Source organism: Zalophus californianus, chromosome 8 (genome assembly GCF_009762305.2).
Source record: "Zalophus californianus isolate mZalCal1 chromosome 8, mZalCal1.pri.v2, whole genome shotgun sequence".
NCBI classification, from domain to species: Eukaryota; Metazoa; Chordata; class Mammalia; order Carnivora; family Otariidae; genus Zalophus; species Zalophus californianus.
The window spans coordinates 26,956,410-26,974,927 of record NC_045602.1 but is presented as its reverse complement, the minus strand read 5'-3'; the positions used below and the strand labels follow the sequence as shown (position 1 = coordinate 26,974,927).

At 37.6% G+C, this 18,518-nt stretch overlaps 1 protein-coding gene across 3 annotated transcripts in view; it reads right to left on the bottom strand.

Annotated features, from left to right (window-relative positions):
- Positions 1-18,518, bottom strand: part of TTC27 (tetratricopeptide repeat domain 27) — a 168,888-nt gene that overhangs the window by 118,624 nt on the left and 31,746 nt on the right. For all 3 annotated transcript variants that reach the window (XM_027623115.1, XM_027623117.1, XM_027623116.1), the window contains 2 exons: positions 14,450-14,562; positions 9,916-9,982 (listed from right to left, as the gene is read on the bottom strand). In XM_027623115.1, coding sequence (XP_027478916.1) covers positions 9,916-9,982; positions 14,450-14,562 — 180 coding nt within the window. The remainder of the gene's footprint in view (positions 1-9,915; positions 9,983-14,449; positions 14,563-18,518) is intronic.

Sequence of the window (18,518 nt, the reverse complement as noted above, 5' to 3'; positions counted from 1 at the left end):
ATATAAACACCTGTGAATCTGGGACTAGTTTTTTTAACTTATTACATTTATAAAACTCATCCAAGTTGTTGTTTATAGCTATAGTTCATTTATTTTCACTTCACTGTTGTATAATATTTCATAACTGTGATATAAAATATCACAACTTATTTATCCTTTCTCCTGTGAACAACATTTAGGTTGCTTCCAGTTTCTCTGCCACGATGACAAATATTGCTATTATGAGACATTCATACACATATCTACTGATGCAGACTCAAGAGTTTCTTAGGTATACTTCTAAGTCTGCATTTTCTGAAACACCTGTTATACACAACTTCTTAGTGTTCTACATCTCTCTGGTGTGGATAAGCATGGGTTGCATTTTTTTTATTCTGGTTTTTAATTTCAAATTATTTCTGGGGCACCTGGGTGGCTCAGTCAGTTAAGTGTCCGAGTCTTGATTTTGGCTCAGGTCCTGATCTCAGGGTTGTGAGACTGAACCCCCTGTCGGGCTCACACTGGGCATGGGGACTGCTCAAGATTTTCTCTCTCTCCCTCTTCCTCTGCCCTTCCCCACACAGCTCCTGCATATGCGTATGCACACTCTTGCTCTCTTAAAAAAAAAAAATTCTAAAAGTTACATTTCCCCTCCCAAATCAAAGAAGTGTAATAACAAAAGTTTTTCAGCTATCTTTTGATTAATACATGCTTTATTTCTTTAAACATCCTATATATAGCTGGTCTATACTATGAATCGGAAAACTGTTGTCTTTGTTGACTCTCAGTCACGGTGGCTTGCCTTCTCTTCTCTCCATTAATCTTTAATTGTGAGCTCACTGCTCAGTTTTAATTTGGGACTATTAATGTTTTCCTCCAGAGAAATTGGTTTCTGCTGCCATAGCAAGGTTGCACCATGAATCCAGGATTCCTTCAGACCTGCTTGAGGGTCTTAGTTTAGTAGAAAGTTCTGAAAGTGCTATTAGGTCAGTTAATTCCATCCCTCACAGCTGCCTCTGATCTCTGATCATGGGAGTCTCTGGTCTCTGGTCCATGGGTCCCCCTTCTTTATGTTAACCTATGTGTTTGGGTTTATTTCGTAATGCCTCCCTGTTTCCTTCGCCACTGAAGACCCAATGGGGCAAGCCACAAGTGGGCAACCCAGTAAGAGACACAGGCAGGTTGAGAGAAGTTTAATGGCGGTCTGAACACATCCCAGAGAGCCTGTTTTTATCTTCAACCCCAAATAAGAATGGTTAGCTAGCCATGAGGCAGTGACAGGCTTTGCTCATTTTCTGTATAGTTTTGTGCCAGAAGTTTTTTCCTTTAACTTTTTATTTTCAGATTTATTTTTCTCCTTCAGAAAAATTTCAAGGATAATACAAAGAATTCCTATATAGTCTTCAACCAACTTAACCGTGCCACACAACCAATAGTTTAATCTCCAGACCTTATATTCTACTAAAAATGGCATTTACAGACTTAAAATAAAGTCTGATTAGCTGTATTTTTATATCCATTAACACAAGAAGTTGCTTGAAATCCTGTATTAACACCTCACTGTATTTTAGAAGATGTCAATTACCTATGCTATTGTTACACACATTTCCTGCCTGGTGAATTCTTAAGGTTTTACATCCATCCTAGCTATCTTCCTGTTTGCTGTTTCTGGTGACTCTCAATCATGAGGGCGTATAATTCAACTCAAGACATCAATGACCTGTGTTAGATGCTAAAGGTCAAAATTACCACAAGTGGAGCTCTAAACAGTATATCCTTCCACCTGAATTTGGAGTTTCTTTTGAACAGAGGTTTCTAATAATATTTGAGAAAAACTAGCCTGTTTTGGCCTTAAAAAAAAAAAACTTCATACTAAATGTGGATATTGAGCAACATCCTTTTCTTCTGCCTCTACATTCTTTCCACTTAATATATCAGGTAAGCTGTGAGTATTTCGTGTTATACTTTTGAAATTGATGACAAGGACTAATCTACCCTGAAACTAAAATCTTAATAAACTCACCAATCTTAAATATTCTAGGTCTAAATTACACCTATGCATTTTTCCTTTTGGGTTATTCTTAGTGCCTTCATTGAAATATAAGACAGGTACAACAAAATAAACCCATATTTAGTGTAGAGTTTGCTGTTTTCAAAAATGCATACACCTATGTAACAACCATGAAAATCAAGATATACAAATTTCCATCAGCCCAAAAAGTTCCCTGGAAATCAACCTGTGATCTATTCTCTGTCATTATGATTTAGTTTTATCTGCTTTAGAATTCCAACTAAATGGAGTCAGGCTTCTTTAACTCAAAACTATGTTTTTCAGATTCACCCACACTGTTGAACGTATCAGCACTTCATTTCTTTTTATTGCTCAGAATCATTTCTTTGGCTGGATGTCCTGTAGTGTATCACTCACTTGTTGATGAACATTTGGGTTTTTTCCAGTTTTAAGCTATTATGAATTAAACAGGTATGAACATTTGTATATATGTCTTTGTGGAGATATATATTTTCATTTCTCATAGATAAATACCTAGAGGTAGCACTGATGATTAACTCTATGAGAAAACAGACTGGAACACCACTGTGTTCCAAAGTGGTTGTACCATTTTGCATTACATTACATTTACAATGGATAAGAGTTCCAACTACCCCTCACAGGATTAAGTCTTTTAAATGGTGAAGAGTGGTGTCTTGTAGTTTTAAAATGCATTTTCCCAGTGACTACTAGTATTAAGCATTGTTCATATTCTTGTTGGTTATTCATATATCTTTGGTGGAAGATCTGGTCAAATCTTTTCTCCATTTTTAATTGGTTTATCCTATTGAGTTGGAAAAGGTCTTTATTCTGAAAAAAAAGTCCTTTGTGAGATGTATGTACTGTGAATATTGCTCAGTCTGTTCTTGTCTTTTCATTTTCGTAATGAGCTCTTTCAAAAAGCAGATTTTAATTTTAATGCAGTCCAATATATCTTTTAATCCAATTTTCCTACTATGGTTCATGCACTTAAGTGTCCTAGCTGAAAATTGCTCATTACCCCAATTATACAACAATTTTACCTTAAGGAAATGTAGGAGATTTACATCAATGACTGACTTTTATAAATAAATTCCTTTGTAATTTCTTCATTGATCCACAGACTAAGTATGTTGTTTAATAATGTGGTTTCCAAATATTTGGAGTTTTTCTAGATATCTAATAACTATTTATGTAAAATTTAATTCCACTGTGGAAAGAGATTATATTCCATACGATGTTCTTTTTTTTATTGAGACTTATTTAACTGGCCCAGTATATGGTCTTGCTGACCATACCATGTGCCCTTGAAAAAAACATGTATTCTGAGTGTATTATTCTATAAATACACAGAATGTAAGAATCCTCATCTGTGACTCTTTCCTTTATGAAATGTTCTTCCTCACATTCCAGCAGCCATGGTAGCCCCAATCTCTGTCCTCAGAAAGAATGCTGAATTACTTGCGGAGTTTTAGCTTCCTTGCATGTAAGACACTGAGATTTAGCCATAGGATAGAAAGAAGAAAACCACCCAATGTCATTTCCTTCTTCCAAGCAAAAAAAAATTAATTAAAAATTAAAAAATCTCCAGGGCGCCTGGGTAGCTCAGTTGGTTGGGCGACTGCCTTCGGCTCAGGTCATGATCCTGGAGTCCCGGGATCGAGTCCCACATCAGGCTCCCTGCTCAGCAGGGAGTCTGCTTCTCCCTCTGACCTTCTTCCCTCTCATGCTCTCTCTCTATCTCATTCTCTCTCTCAAATAAATAAAATCTTTAAAAAAAAATTAAAAAATCTCCAGAATCTTTCTGCATTTTGTCTATAGTTTGTCATTTTTATCTGCAGAAGGATGGTTCCAATCAGAGCTTACCTTGGCCATCACAGAAGCAGAAGTCCTCCAAATAAATTTTAGAATTGGTTTGTTGATTTCTGCGAAGAAAAAATCTACTGGGATTCTACTGGGAATCCGATTGCTATTAGATTAATTTATAGCTCAATTTTGGGAGAACTGTCAATTCAACAATAATGAGATTTCCAATCTATGAACATTGCAATTTTTACATTTAGATCTTCTTTAATTTCTCATCATTATATCATTTTTAGTATACAAGTCTTACACTTCAGTTAAATTTATCACTAAATATTTGATATCTTATGCTATTCTAAATAGGTTTAAAATGTCTTTCCCAATTATTCATTGCTAGGAATATATAAACACAACTGATTTTTCTTTAAGATTGTATTTATTTATTTGAGAGACAGTGAGAGATTGAGAGAGAGCACACACGAGAGAGAGCACGAGCAGGGAGAGAGACAGAGGGACAGGGAGAAGCAGACTCCCCGCTGAGCAGGGAGCTGTCACAGGGGGCTCAATCCCAGGACCTCGGGATCATGAACATGCATACATTTGGGAAGCCGAGCTGAAGGCAGACACTTAACCAACAGAGCCACTCAGGCACCCCACCACTGATTTTTTTTTTTAATTGACCTTGTATTCTTCTCAGACCTTGCCTATTACTTCCAGTAGCTTTCATGTCAATTCTTTAGGGTTACCTATGTATACAACTGTGTCATCTATGCGTACTGATAGTTTTATATCTTCCTTTCCAATCCACATACCTTTTGCCTCTTCTTCATTTCTTACTGCATTAGCTGGGATTTCCAATTCAATGGAAAACTGAAGTGCCATTTTCCTGATCTTGAGGAAAGACTGTTTTTCATCAATAATGATTTTAATTAGAGATTCTTCAGTGATGTCATTTACCAGATTGACATTCCCTTCTATTTCTAGTTTACTAAGATATAATATAATATACATATTTTATATTATAAAGTAAAACTATAATATAAAGTTTGTTGAATTTTTTTTAAATGCTTTTCTGCTTCTACCGAGATAATCATTTGGCTTTTCCCTTTTGCTATACTAACAAGATGAACTGCATTGATTGTTTCATATTAATCCAGTTTTGCACTCTTGAGATAAACACTATTTGGTCATGACTTGTTATCCTTTTTTGCACTGCTGCTTCATATATTTTGTCCAATTGTGTAGTTGCTTACAGTAAAAGTTCAAAGTCAGTACCAGTTACTCCAACGTGGCTAGAAGTAAACCCACAAATAAGTATTAACCTTAAAGCCATGGTTAACAGTGAAGAAAGAAGTCTAGCAGTTACCAAAGTAGACGGTGGTAAGAAAAGAGCCTTGATCCCACTAATCCTATTACTCATTCTGCCTATTCCTGAAGTAGGATATATACAAGGAACTCAGTTCGACTACAGCCAAAAAATATTTAATAATCCTGTTTAATAACAGTTAACCTACAAACTGGCACAAAAAATAAAGCATGCTACCTCTTACTGCTTTAAAAGTTACCAACTTAAAACCCAGATATCACTACAATATTCATTATCAATACATGCCTATTAAAATGTACAAGTAACATTTTGAGAGACAAGTATTCAAACCAGAAAGAAAATCAAAATCCTGACCTATAACTGCTTAATATAGGATGTGTCATCGTGTAATGTTAACACAAACTATCAGAAGTATCACGGCTATCTCACAAAGTTCTACTGCCTATCTTAGAAAATTAAGAAATGAGTATGCCCTAAAAGAAAAATAGGCAATCATTTTAATCTGTAAAAATGGTTTGCAAACTATTTTATGATCATAGATAAGCATTTATTAAACAGCTTTAAAATTAACAGCAGCAACAGAAAATATGTACCATATAACGTACAACCTCGAAACGTCTTTTTCCTTTTTTCATTTACAGAGACCTTGAGGCTTCAGAGCGGACACTCAGAAGGCAGGCTGCCAGTATCAATTCACACTGAAGCAAAACTTCTGCCAATGAAAACTGAAACACCTGTATGAATTAACTAAATTGTTCCCATTTTCAACAATGAAAGGAAATTAAAAGCATTACTGAATGTCACTGACTTGGCCCATGTGAAAGGAAATAACGTAGATAACAGCTAATTTTAAATTATCAAGCCGATACAACATAAATGGCTCTCTAAAACAATATGGGTTATTTTTACTATGAGTCATTCAGTTTTCCTGAAATGTGTGGATCAAGTATCTCAGGAACAGCACTATATTATGACAACCTTAAAAAAAGAAAGTACTCCTTTTAGGATAAGCTTCTGACACTGCTGAATGAAAACCTTCCCCCAACATATCTCACATATATTTCAACATGCTCCACCAATAGGAAAACACTACTAAAAATTTCTCCAAAAAAGAGATTTTACTTTACTTTACAACTTTAAGACAATTCACTAAAACTGAACAAAATTCAGGAATAATTCATTTGTTTATTCAATAAATATTTAACAAATATCCGATAGTAACTACAGTCCCCCATCCCTTCAAGTGCTTACAATCCACTGGTAGGAGTATGAAGACTTGTATTATTCTTGCTCTTCTATTAACTAAAGATACTTCCTAGTCTCGGTAGTTGACAGGCCCAGTTCCAGGCCCCCACACCGCTGCCGCAGAAGGGAAATGGCCTCCCAGCAGGAAAGAGTGCCCTTTCTTTACTCTCTGCTCTCTTCTCCCCGTCTACAGCCAATTTCAAACAGGTCTTCTCCACTTAGGAATTCTTATTCCTTGAAAACAGAATGCTGTCCTGCAAACCAGTGATCAGATGGCCCCGCTCATCCCCGAAGCTATGCGTGCACCAGCTCTATCTACTCAAAGGTACTTTCAGGACATTCTCAAATTTGATCCTCAAAGCAAGTTTTCAGGGCTGAGGAAGGGGCACACCGCCCTTCCCTCATTACAGAGATGAAGAAGATAAAACAAGCGGTTATCCTTCACATCACATAGCACTACCTGAAATTATAAAACTAAGTGGAGCAATGCTGCACTGAGTTATGGGACAGAAATAAATCCTCTCCAGGGTTCAAGCATATTTCATTCATTCTCTTCCTCTGCATCCATTTATTGAGCAACAGCTATGACTGAAGCATTGAAAGACTATACGGGGCCTTGTAGAAGACCCAGAGAAGAACAGAGCCCAGTCCCTGAAATGGGGAGCTTATAGTCTTGTGGGAGCAATAAGACATAAACATAAATAATTATAAGCCCAAATATGGTCCTTGTTAGAAGAAAGGCACAGAAAGAAGTTCAAGAGTTCAGAAGAGGGACAGCACCTAAAAGTGTTCCCTTTTGCCTCAAATAGTCTTTTGGAGTAATAGATAAAGGATCTTTATATACAGGATATTCAATTATATAGGATATAAATTTCAATGAAATTTTTCATTGAAACCAGGGGCCACTTCTAATTCATCTTATTATCTGCGTCAGTATCATGCACAAAGAAGGAATATCAGGAAGGACTGATAAATGCAAGATGAGTTGACAATGGCTCATCTGGATTTTTCTAGTGTAGTCTGTATGCTTCCTTTGGGATCAACAAAAGAAGGGGGTGGTGCAAATCACAAAGTATCCTTGGGGCTCCTAAAAGCCGTCCTCACGTATAAGTTCCTTGCCCTACTTCTTATGAACTAAAGATTTTCCTGGAATTAAAAAATTCATCTCCTGAGAAGAGTCAGGCCTGGCACTAGGCATCACTGTAATCAAACAGTCTTCCTCCAAAAAGATCAGTCCTCAGGTCAGTTCTGACTTGGACGAGAGTTGGAGGACAGAGAGCAAAAAAAGGATGTATTATAAAGCCCTTGGGAGAAAAGTATGAAACTCAAATTTATGACCTTCGTTCCAAGTTAGAAGAGATGAGTTACCCACCCCAGAGGGTACCAGAGTTAACCATTTCAGAAGAACTTCATAGTAGAGAGGAACAAGAAGGAGGGGCGGTGCTGGGGTAGGGGATCGGAAAGGCAAACGAGAGACTAAGAGAATCTTAACTCTAGGAAACAAACTGAGGGTTGCTGGAGGGGAGGTGGGTTGGCCATGGGATAACCGGGTGATGGGCATCGGAGAGGGTATTTGAAGTAATGAGCACTGGCTGTTGTATGCAACTGATGAATCACTAAATTCTACCTCTGAAACTAATAATACAGTGTATGTTAATTAAATTGAGTATAAATTTAAAAAATTTTTTAAATAAAAATAATTTAAAAAGAAAGAAACAGGAAAAAAAAGAAGTTTTTTTAAAAAGGAAGAAATGTATCCCCACCAACTGGAAATGCTAAAAAAAAATTGAACTGCTTGAATATAGAGTATTTTAGTGTCTTTTTAGGATAACTATGGATAATACATATACCTTGATAAACTGCTAAGACCCATCCCAAGAAGAAGTTATTATTGACCTCCTACCCATAAGAGGCCAGAAGGATCACTTCCTAGCACATGTTAACATCCTGTTTACCCCAGTCATCAGAAGAAGCCCAAGTGTCCCGGTCACATTCATCATCTAGGCACTTGTCCCCATCCAGCTCTGTACTTCCCTACGGTGACTCAAACGCACCACCATTCCAGGCCCTCCACACCCCTCCCACTGTGACCCTCCCCACCACCTCGTCTAAAACAGTCCTCCCCACGCCATTTGTATTCCCTTACCCGGCTCTATATGTCCCCAGAGCACATCTGTTAGATACATTATTTCTCTCTTGGTATACTGCGTATTGTCCCCACAAGAATGTAAATCGATGTAAACGCCAAGAGGGAAAAGACTTTGTTGACACTGTATCCCCTATGACGAGCACAATGCTTGACACATAGTCAGTATTCAATAGAGATTTGCTGAATAGGAAATACAGAATAATTTCTTAAATTAATCTTTTAAGAAAATGTTTAACACTTTACTTGTCAAATTCCTTACAGCTTATGTAATGAATAAACAGGGACATTTCCACATAGTTACCTAAACACAGATATGTTCTCATCATAAACACCAAAGATTTCTAAGATAATCAAGTGAGAAAATAACGTAGGCACCCAGAGAACTCAAGGGATTAACATCCAACCGGCTCCAAAACCGTAGGCAGGAAACAGTAACTTGCAAAATTTATATTACAATACAAAGTAAGCTAGCTTTTCTACAGATAAAAGTACTTCATTTTTGCCTTATCTGAAAAATAACAAAGAAAGAAAACATCAGAATTCTCTCTTGATTTTAACTATAATAATAAAAATGCCTTTGAAAAAATTATCTTAAGCAACTTGGGCTCATCAAAGATGTGCGTTATCTTTTCATCCATACAGCTAAGAAGATACTGACTGACCGTTGGGTCTGTGACTTTTCTGTTCTTGAAAAGCCTTCTTTGATCTCAAATCCTCACACATCTATTACTCAACCCTTCCTTTTCACTGCCATTCTTTTCCGACTGTGGTCTTTAGCAATTTAATTTTCTTACATCCCATTCTCTCCTTAATTCCCTGTAATGAGGTGACTACACAACACTCCACTGAAACTGTCCTAGAAATAAGCAGGGCACCCCTGATTAGCAGTGCCCACGGCCTTTCTCCTCTCAGCTCTACAGTGCCGAATGCTGACGAGCACCTCATGCTCTCGACACTGCCCCCTTCCTGGGCCTCTCTAACCCACACCCCCCTGCTTCTGGTCCTCACTCTCTGACGCCCTCTTTCTCGTCACCTTTAGGCATCACCCTCGGTTTTAGACAAGAGAGGTGCATACTACGGTGGCTTTGGAGTGAGGAGTCAGACTCTTGCTCTGTCATTTCATTTATTCAATGAACATTTATGGAGCACTACAAGAACTATTTGGCCACTGCCCTCAAATCCAAGCAAGTACAAAGAAAAATGCTTATGTTTACATCAACAGCAAGATATGTGCAGTTTGGAAACTAAAATGGTGAGGTTTTCTTCTCCTTAATTTCCTTAAGTGGCAGTGTTTCAATATGAGCAATCTGAGCCAAGTATATAACAGAAGCAATAGAACGCACAAGGAAAAACATGCAATGGACAGGACGAGACATGACTCACCGACGTAAATGTCAGCAGCTCCTCTTCAGTCAACTTATGCACTGGGTTATTCTTTTGGAAATTTGTGCTTTAAATTACAAAAAAAGCAAATTAATTCTAAAACGCATGTTTTTAGCTAATGAAATAAAATTTTTAAAAAGGCAACATAAACTTTATATATTTCAAAGCATGTATTTTAGTATTACTGCATTATATACCAAGAGATACAAGTTTTCCAAAGATAAGTATGAAAATTAACAATGTAATAAGTAATAAAATCCACAAATGGGGTGCCTGGGTGGAGCATTCAGTTAAGTGTCCAACTCTTGGTTTCAGCTCAGGTCATGATCTCAGGGTCGTGAGATCGAGTCCCACATCAGGCTCCGCACTCAGTGCAGAGTCTGCTTGAGTTTCTCTCTCCCCCTCCCTCTGCCCCCCTCCAAATAAATAAATATTTTTTTAAAATGATGACAAAATGTGGTTGGTACTAAATGTCAACATAATTAATTTTACTAGGAGAAAGAAATCCAATCTGTGCCCCTTCACAAAGAAAATGAAAAGAATTAACATGGCAACAGCTCCTATTTATCAAACTCATGCCAAAAAAATAAAATATTACTGTGACCGTTAGGCAAAAATTAAGAGGTTGTCAAAGAGGCAGAACAATGGGAATTCTTAGATCCTGCTGATCCAAGTATAATTTGATAGGACAATTTTGTTAAACAATTTAGCACTATCGTATAACATGAACCTTCATATATCCTTAGCTCAATAATTCCATAGAGCCCAGAGAAATTCTTGAACAGGTGTACCAGGAATGTATACACAAATATCCATAATTATAGTGTGTATAACAGGAAAAAATATTGAAATAATCCAGATGTCCAAAAGGAGAGTGATAAAATGAGAAATATTCACCCACTGGAATGCTATAATCCAAAGTAAATGGTAGCTACATATAAAACATGAATGAACCATAAAAACATAATAATGAGAGGAAAAAAACAATCACAGAAGACTACATAATAGTAAGATACAACTTTTATAAAGCTCAGAAAAAAAACAAATAAAACAATTGACTTAGAAGTATAAAAACATGTAAGTAAATATATTTTTTGAAAAGGCAAGAAAATGACAAATAGAAAATTCAGGATAGTGGTTACCCTTTTTTTTAATTCGAGTATAATTAACATACAGTGTTATATAAGCTTCAGGTACACAATATAATGACTCAACAATTCTATATATTTCTCAGTGCTCAAAATAAGTCTACTCTTAATCCCCTTTATTATTTCTACCCATCTCCCCCACCCCCACCCCTCTGGCAACCATCAGTTTGTTCTCTGTATTTAAGAGTCTGGTTTTTTGTCTCTTTTTTCCTAGCCCCACTATTTCACCAATCTACCATCTATAAGAATTCACCTTCTCTGTGTTTCCTTTCTAAACTAACCCCTCCTACTACAAAGTCCAAGTCACCTCTCCATAGGGATAATGGCCATGGGGATTACACAGAGATCAGGCAGTATTACAAAATCACTGTTTACAACCCCCACAATAACTCAGTTGATGTAAATCATCAATTCACTAATGTTCTTATCCGTTTATAAACACTGCATCAGATGCCCAAGATTCAGACAATAATGAAGTAGTTTCTACCAAACAGGGAAGATTTAAATTGCCTATAAAACCCACTCAGCAGGGCGCCTGGGAGGCTCAGTCATTAAGCGTCTGCCTTCGGCTCAGGTCATGATCCCGGGGTCCTGGGATCGAGCCCTGCATCGGGCTCCCCACTTGGCGGGAAGCCTGCTTCTCCCTTTCCCACTCCCTCTGCTTGTGTTTCCTCTTTCGCTGTGTCTCTCTGTGTCAAATAAATAAAATCTTTAAAAAATAAATAAATAGATAATAAAAAATAAAAAAAAATCCACTCAGCACTTCTAACTGTTCCATATATTAAGATTCCACCAATATTGTATTTGGAGGAAAAACCGGTATTTGAAAACAGCATTTTTCTGTTTTGTTTTTCAGTCCTCTCTCAACTGTGAAATCTAACTCATTATACATAAAGCTCAACTGACAGAATCCCTGGGCATATGTATATTTTGTTTAACTTTGCTCTGTAATTCTGAGCAAGTCATTCAGCCATTTGAACCCCGATTTCCTATCTGAAAAATGGAGAAAGTAACCTCTAGGGTTGCTAGAACATTAATGAGGGGTAATGTGGAAAGTGCATGGTGCAATTGCTAGCATGTGGAACTGCTCACAAATGGTTGTTATTTAAATTATTTACATACTAAGAATCATTATGAATTGGACACTTTTTCATTAGTAAGCATAAAATCTGTCACTGGAATCAAATCATGTGATAGAACAAGAGATCTGGGCTTAGAAATAGCTACCGGGGTGCCTGGGTGGCTCAGTCAGTTGAACATCTGCCTTCAACTCAGGTCATAATCTCGGGGTCCTCGGATCGAGCTCCACATTGGGGTCCCCACTCAGTGAGGAGTCTGCTTCTCCCTCTCCCTCTGCCCCTCCCCCATTCATGCTTTCTCTCTTGCTCTCAAATAAATAAATAAAATCTTTAAAAAAAAAAAGAAAAAGAAACAAAGCTCTATCTGTATGTGTGATCCCTTTTACCCAAACAAAAGGACTAGAGGACTGCATTCAACTTTTATGTAAATGAAATGTGAAAAAGGGGTATAATGCTATGAGCAGAAGACAAAAGGATAAGTTCTACTGAGTTAAGAGACAATTTTTTTTTTTTTTTTTTACAAATTACCCATTACTAATTTGTTCTAAATTTTGGACCTTTGTGAAATACTGCATTTTGAACATTACTAAGTCTCTAGATGAGAAATGAGATATTTATGCAGTCCAAAAGCACCTTCCCACAAAATGTTAATTACAAGGGTGAAAAAGAAAAACTTTACGATGAAGAAGCCTGGCAAAGACGGCATCAATCATGTGATCAAAGTTAACATCAGCAGTAGTGGGACAAATCAAAACTGTGTTCTACTGCTAGGATGCAATAAGAACCACAAAACATGGGGTGCCTGGTGGCTCAGTCAGTTAAGCATCTGCCTTCAGCTCGGGTCATGATCCCAGGGTCCTGGGATTGAGCCCCGCATCAGGCTCCCTGCTCAATGGGGAGCCTGCTTCTCCCTCTCCCTCTGCAGCTCCCCCTGCTTGTGCGTGCTCTCTCTCTGTCAATAAATAAATAAAATCAATTAAAAATAAGAACCACAAAACTTCCCTTCTCTGATATCCATGCTAATGATGCATAATGCGAATCTAATCGTAATTTTTTTTAAAATAAGTCAAATTTCTGCCTTCGGCTCAGGTGATGATCCTGGAGTCCTGGAATCGAGTCCCGTATCGGGCTCCCTGCTCAGCAGGGAGTCTGCTTCGCCCTCTGACCCTCCCCCCCTCATGTGCTCTCTCTCTCTCTCTCAAATAAATAAATAAAATCTTTAAAAAAAATAAATAAATAAAATAAGTCAAATTCAAGAGGCAAAGTCTACAAAGTAACTGGCTTATAAATTTCAGAAATGTCAAGACCATGAAAGTCAAGCAAAAATGAGGAACTATTCCAAGACTGACAGTAATTGGAGAGACAATGAAAACTAAAAGAAACACATATATTCTACCGTGGGCCCTGTGCTACAAAGGAGATTACTGGGACAACTGGACACCTTGAATGGGATCTGAGTATTAAATGACAGGAGAGTATGAAAGTTAACTTCCTCATTTTGATAGCTGCATTGTGGCTATGTACAAAAAATTCCCTAGTTTGTTGGAAGCACACACTAAAATATTCAGGGATGATACAGTATCATGTTAGAAAATTATTCCCAAAGTTCTCTGCAATGTCTTACCCTTGCAACTTTTTTTCCAATTTTGAAATCACTTTAAAGTTGAAAAAAATAAAAATAAAAGGAAAAACTGTTTCCAACACACATAACGGTTCAACAGTATTAAGAAGTAATTCTATCCTGGGGCGCCTGGGTGGCTCAGGTGGTTAAGCGTCTGCCTGTGGCTCAGGTCATGATCGCCAGGTCCTGGGATCGAGCCCCACATCGGGCTTCCTGCTCAGCGGGGGCGTCTGCTTCTCCCTCTCCCACTCCCCCTGCCTCTCCCCGCTGCTCATGCTCTCTCTCTTAAATGAATAAATAAAATCTTAAAAAATAATAATAATAATAATTCTATCCTTTGGAATGTAAATATCCTCAAAGGTCAAAATAATCATTCTCAGCTCTCCTAAATATTTTATTAAAAGTTTATTCCTAGCTAAGGCTAACCAAAGAAATTTTGCTTATGAAGGAAAGAGAAGGTGAAGTTATACTAACTCAAAGGAGATACCTGAGATTCCTAATCTCTAACCCTTTACTTAGTTGCCCAGTGGAGAGCACTGGTAGTTTAGTGGTAATCAGATGCCCCACTATTCTTGATCCTTGTAAGCATTATAAGATTCCCTATTCATCCAGAACTTGGGACACCTCCTGGAATAAAGTTTTCCTCAACACAAGAAAACCAATATGCAAGTGAGTAACTGACTTACCAGATTCCAAGGACAACAGCAAGCTCTTCAGCACACAGGTCAGGCATCTGAAACTGCTCACAATCTGCTAACTTTATCTCGTTTAGAACAGTATCATCACTGAGCTCAAGATTCTGGTGCAAAACAAAAGAAAATATTAAGACCAAAAATTAAATCTGATTCATTCAACACACTGTATGCAACTGATTACTAAGGAGGGATAATTCACCTTTTTGTTAAAAATTATACAATGTCTACATATGGTCAATAGGCTGTTTCTTGTGGAACACATATTTGGGGATAGTTTGCTGTGTAGAACCGGAGGACATGGCATCTATACCTCAGGAATGCACTGGCAATATCAATAATAGGGAAAAACAGCTATCATTCAGGGAGCCCAGGAGCAAAAGCCCCTCTGCTGATGCATCAGGATTTAAAATCAAGTCTTTCTACTCTGCTCTAAATTCTCATCTGAAATATCAACTCCCAACTCTGTTTCTCAACAGGACCTAGAATAGCCAAAACAATTTGGAAAAGAATAAAATCTGAGGACTTAGGGGACTTGATAGAGTACCTGATTTCAAGAAATACTCCAAAGCCAAGACAGCGTGCTACGGGCATGAAGACAGATATACAGATGAATGGAACAGAGTAGAGTCTGGAATTTTAGACCCACACATGTCCACTGATTTTTAACAAAGGAAAGTCTTTTCAAGAAATGATGGTAGAACAACTGGATAGCCATTTGGAAAAAAATGACCCTTCACCCTTATCTCATACCACACACAAAAATTAAATCAAAATAGATCACAGACCTTAATCTAGAAGCTAATACTAAAAAACTTCCAGAAGAAATCACAGGAGAAAAGTTTTGCAACTCTGGGCTAAACAGGCAGTCCTTAATTAGGACACAAAACACCTAAACCATCAAGTGAGAAAAAACTTACTAAATTGAACTTCATCAAATAAAAACTTCTGTTCTTTGAAAACATTGTTAAGAAAATGAAAAGCCAAGCTACAAACTCAAGAGATTATGTTCATAAAACAAATATCTGAAAAGGGACTTGTATTCAGAATACAGAGAACTCTTACGACTCAAAAAGAAGATAAACAACCCAATATAAAAGTGGAAAATGGATTTGTTCAGGTACTTCATTTAAAAAGATATACAAATGGCTAATAAGCACACAAAAAGATCCTTGACAACAGTAGTCCGTAGGAAATACTAGTTAAAGGACTGACAAATACTAAATGTTGACAAGGATCTACAATAATTAGAACTTTGACATACTGCTGGCAGAAATTTAACATGATTTACAAACCACAGAAAATATTTTGCCAATTTCTTATAATAATAAAGATAAATTTACTACAGGAGCTATCAATTCTACTCTAAGTGGTTACCATGAGAAATAACACGTCCACACAAAGACACATATATTAATGTCCATTACCATTTTATCTGTAGTAGCCCAAAACCAGAAACAAGTCAAATGACTGTCAATAAACAAATAAAAGAAAAATTATACTATATCCACCCAATGGAATTCTAATCAGCAAAAAACGGACTATTACCACATGTAACTACATAGGTAAATCTCAAAACATCATGCTGAACAAAAGAGGCCAGATACAAAAAAGTACATATAAAATTCTAGAAAAGGCAAACCATCTGTACTCAAAGAAAATAGATCCATGATGGTTCAGAGCCAGTACGTTGGGGGATTAACTGCAAATGGGCATGATGGAACTTTCTAGGGTAATGAAACATACATGGACTGTAATGGTTGCATAGATAGATATGTATATGTCAAGTGTCATCAAACTGAATGGGTTTAATCTCATCAATTAAAATGGGTCAATTTTTCTGTATATAAACTCTATTTCAAAAAAATTTATTTTTAGGGTTGCCTGGATAGCTCAGTCTGTTAAGCATCTGATTCTTGACTTCAGTTCAGGTCGTGATCTCAAGGTCATGGGGCTGTGCCCTTCAATCCCGAGCAGACTCTGTGTTCAACGCAGAGTCTGCTTGGGATTATCTTTCTCCCTCTTCCTCTGCCCCTCCCCCTGCTCATGTGCCCTCCCTCTCTCTCTCAAAAAATAAATAAATCTTTTAAAAAAATGATTTGGGGCACCCGGGTGGCTCAGTCAGTTAAGTGTCCAACTATTGATTTCAGCTCAGGTCATGATCTCCATGTCGTTGAGATCGAGCCCCACATCAGGCTCCACACTCAGCAAACAGTCTGCTTGAGATTCTTTCCCTCTTCCTTCACCCCCTGCCGCACTCTCACTCATGCTCTCAAACAAATCTTTTTAAAAATACCAAGCATTTACAACTGGCACTCACATACACTGATGGTTGGAATGTAAAATAGCACAACCACGTTGGAAAACAGTTTAGCAATTTCTCATCAAGTTAGAAACACACTGGGGCACATGGGTGGCTCAGTCGGTTGAGCAACCAATTCCTGATTTCGGCTCAGGTCAGGATCTCAGGGTCTGCTTAAGATTCTCTCTCCCTCTCCCTCTGCCCCTCCCCCCACACATGTTCTCTCCCTCTCTCTCTCTCTCATTCTCTCTCTAGCATAGAAAAAAAAGAACACCTTTACCACACAATCCAACCATTCTAGTCCTAGGTATTTACCCAAGAGAATTAAAAACATATGTTCACACAAAGACGTACACACAAATGTTTCAAGGAGCTTCATTCATAATAACCAAAAATTAGAAACAGCTCAACTGTCCACCAACAGGTAAGTGGATAAACACACTGTCCACTGATGGACCTAAGTGTGCATGCATGGATGAGTGGATTAAGAAGATATGGTACATATAATGGAATATTATTCAGCCATAAAAAAAAACAAACAAACCAGGAAATCCTACCATGGGTGACAACTTGGATGGACCTTGAAGGTATTATGCTAACTGAAATAAGTCAGAGAAAGAACATACTGCATGATCTCACTTGTATGTGGAATCTAAAAAAAAAAATCAAACTTGTAGAAAAAGAGATCAGACTCGTGGTTACCGGGGGCAGAGGGAACCGGAGGAAGGTGGTCCAAAGGTACACACAAGACGCATAAGCACTGGAGATGTGATGTATAATGTGAGTGCAGCTAACACCGCTGTGTGACCAACAGCAAAGTTGTTAAGAGAGGAGACCCTAAGAGTTCTCATCACAAGAAAAAAAAATTTTTCCCCTTTTTTCTGTTTTTCTTTTCTTTTTATCTATATGAGAAGATGGATGTTAGCTGAGCCTATTGTGGTAAACTTTTTACAATATATGCAAATCAAACCATTATGCTGTATGCCTTAAATTTATACAGTGACATATGTCAATTATTTCTCAATAAAACTGGAAAAAAAGAATTATTATAACTTAAAAAAACATAATGCTAAGTGAAAGAAACCAGACACAAGAGAGTCATACTGTATGATTCCATTTATTTGAAATTCTAGAAAAAGCAGCTCTAATCTGGGACAGAAAGCAGACCAGTGAGAGGGAAAGTGACTGACTATGAAGGAGTATAAGTGACTTTCTGGTGCAATGGAAATGATTCTATTTTTATTATGGTGGTGGTCATTCCATAGGTCTATTTTTCGAAATTCAAACTGTACATTTAAAATAAAATAGGCACAACTTTAATTTAAAATTTTTTCTAGTTCAATAAAAGTAGCCAAAACTGGGAGCTAAATGGACCAGAAGGCTGGAAACTGCCTCTGGCTAAGGGGTCAACCTCTTAACTAGTAAGCAGTAAATCTGCCCAAAACACAGCCCAGAGGAACAGCTTTCCTTGTCCATCCTCAAATTCTCCCTAACTGTAGGCCGAGCTCTATCTACAGCCTTTTAAAAAAAGAGTACAGCACCCCCCCCCACCCCAAGAAATTGCTGACGGGAGGAACACAGAACCTTAGGCTTCCGCTCAGAATCCGTTGAAAAAGTGGCTCTTCCTCCCGAACGAGCCCCTTCAAAGGCAGGGCAGGCGGGTGCAGAGCGCACCCTGGTGGCCATCGTTTTCAACACAGGCCTTTCATAATTTAAAAACTAGAACTACCTATGTAATAGCCCCACTTAAAATAAAAAGGT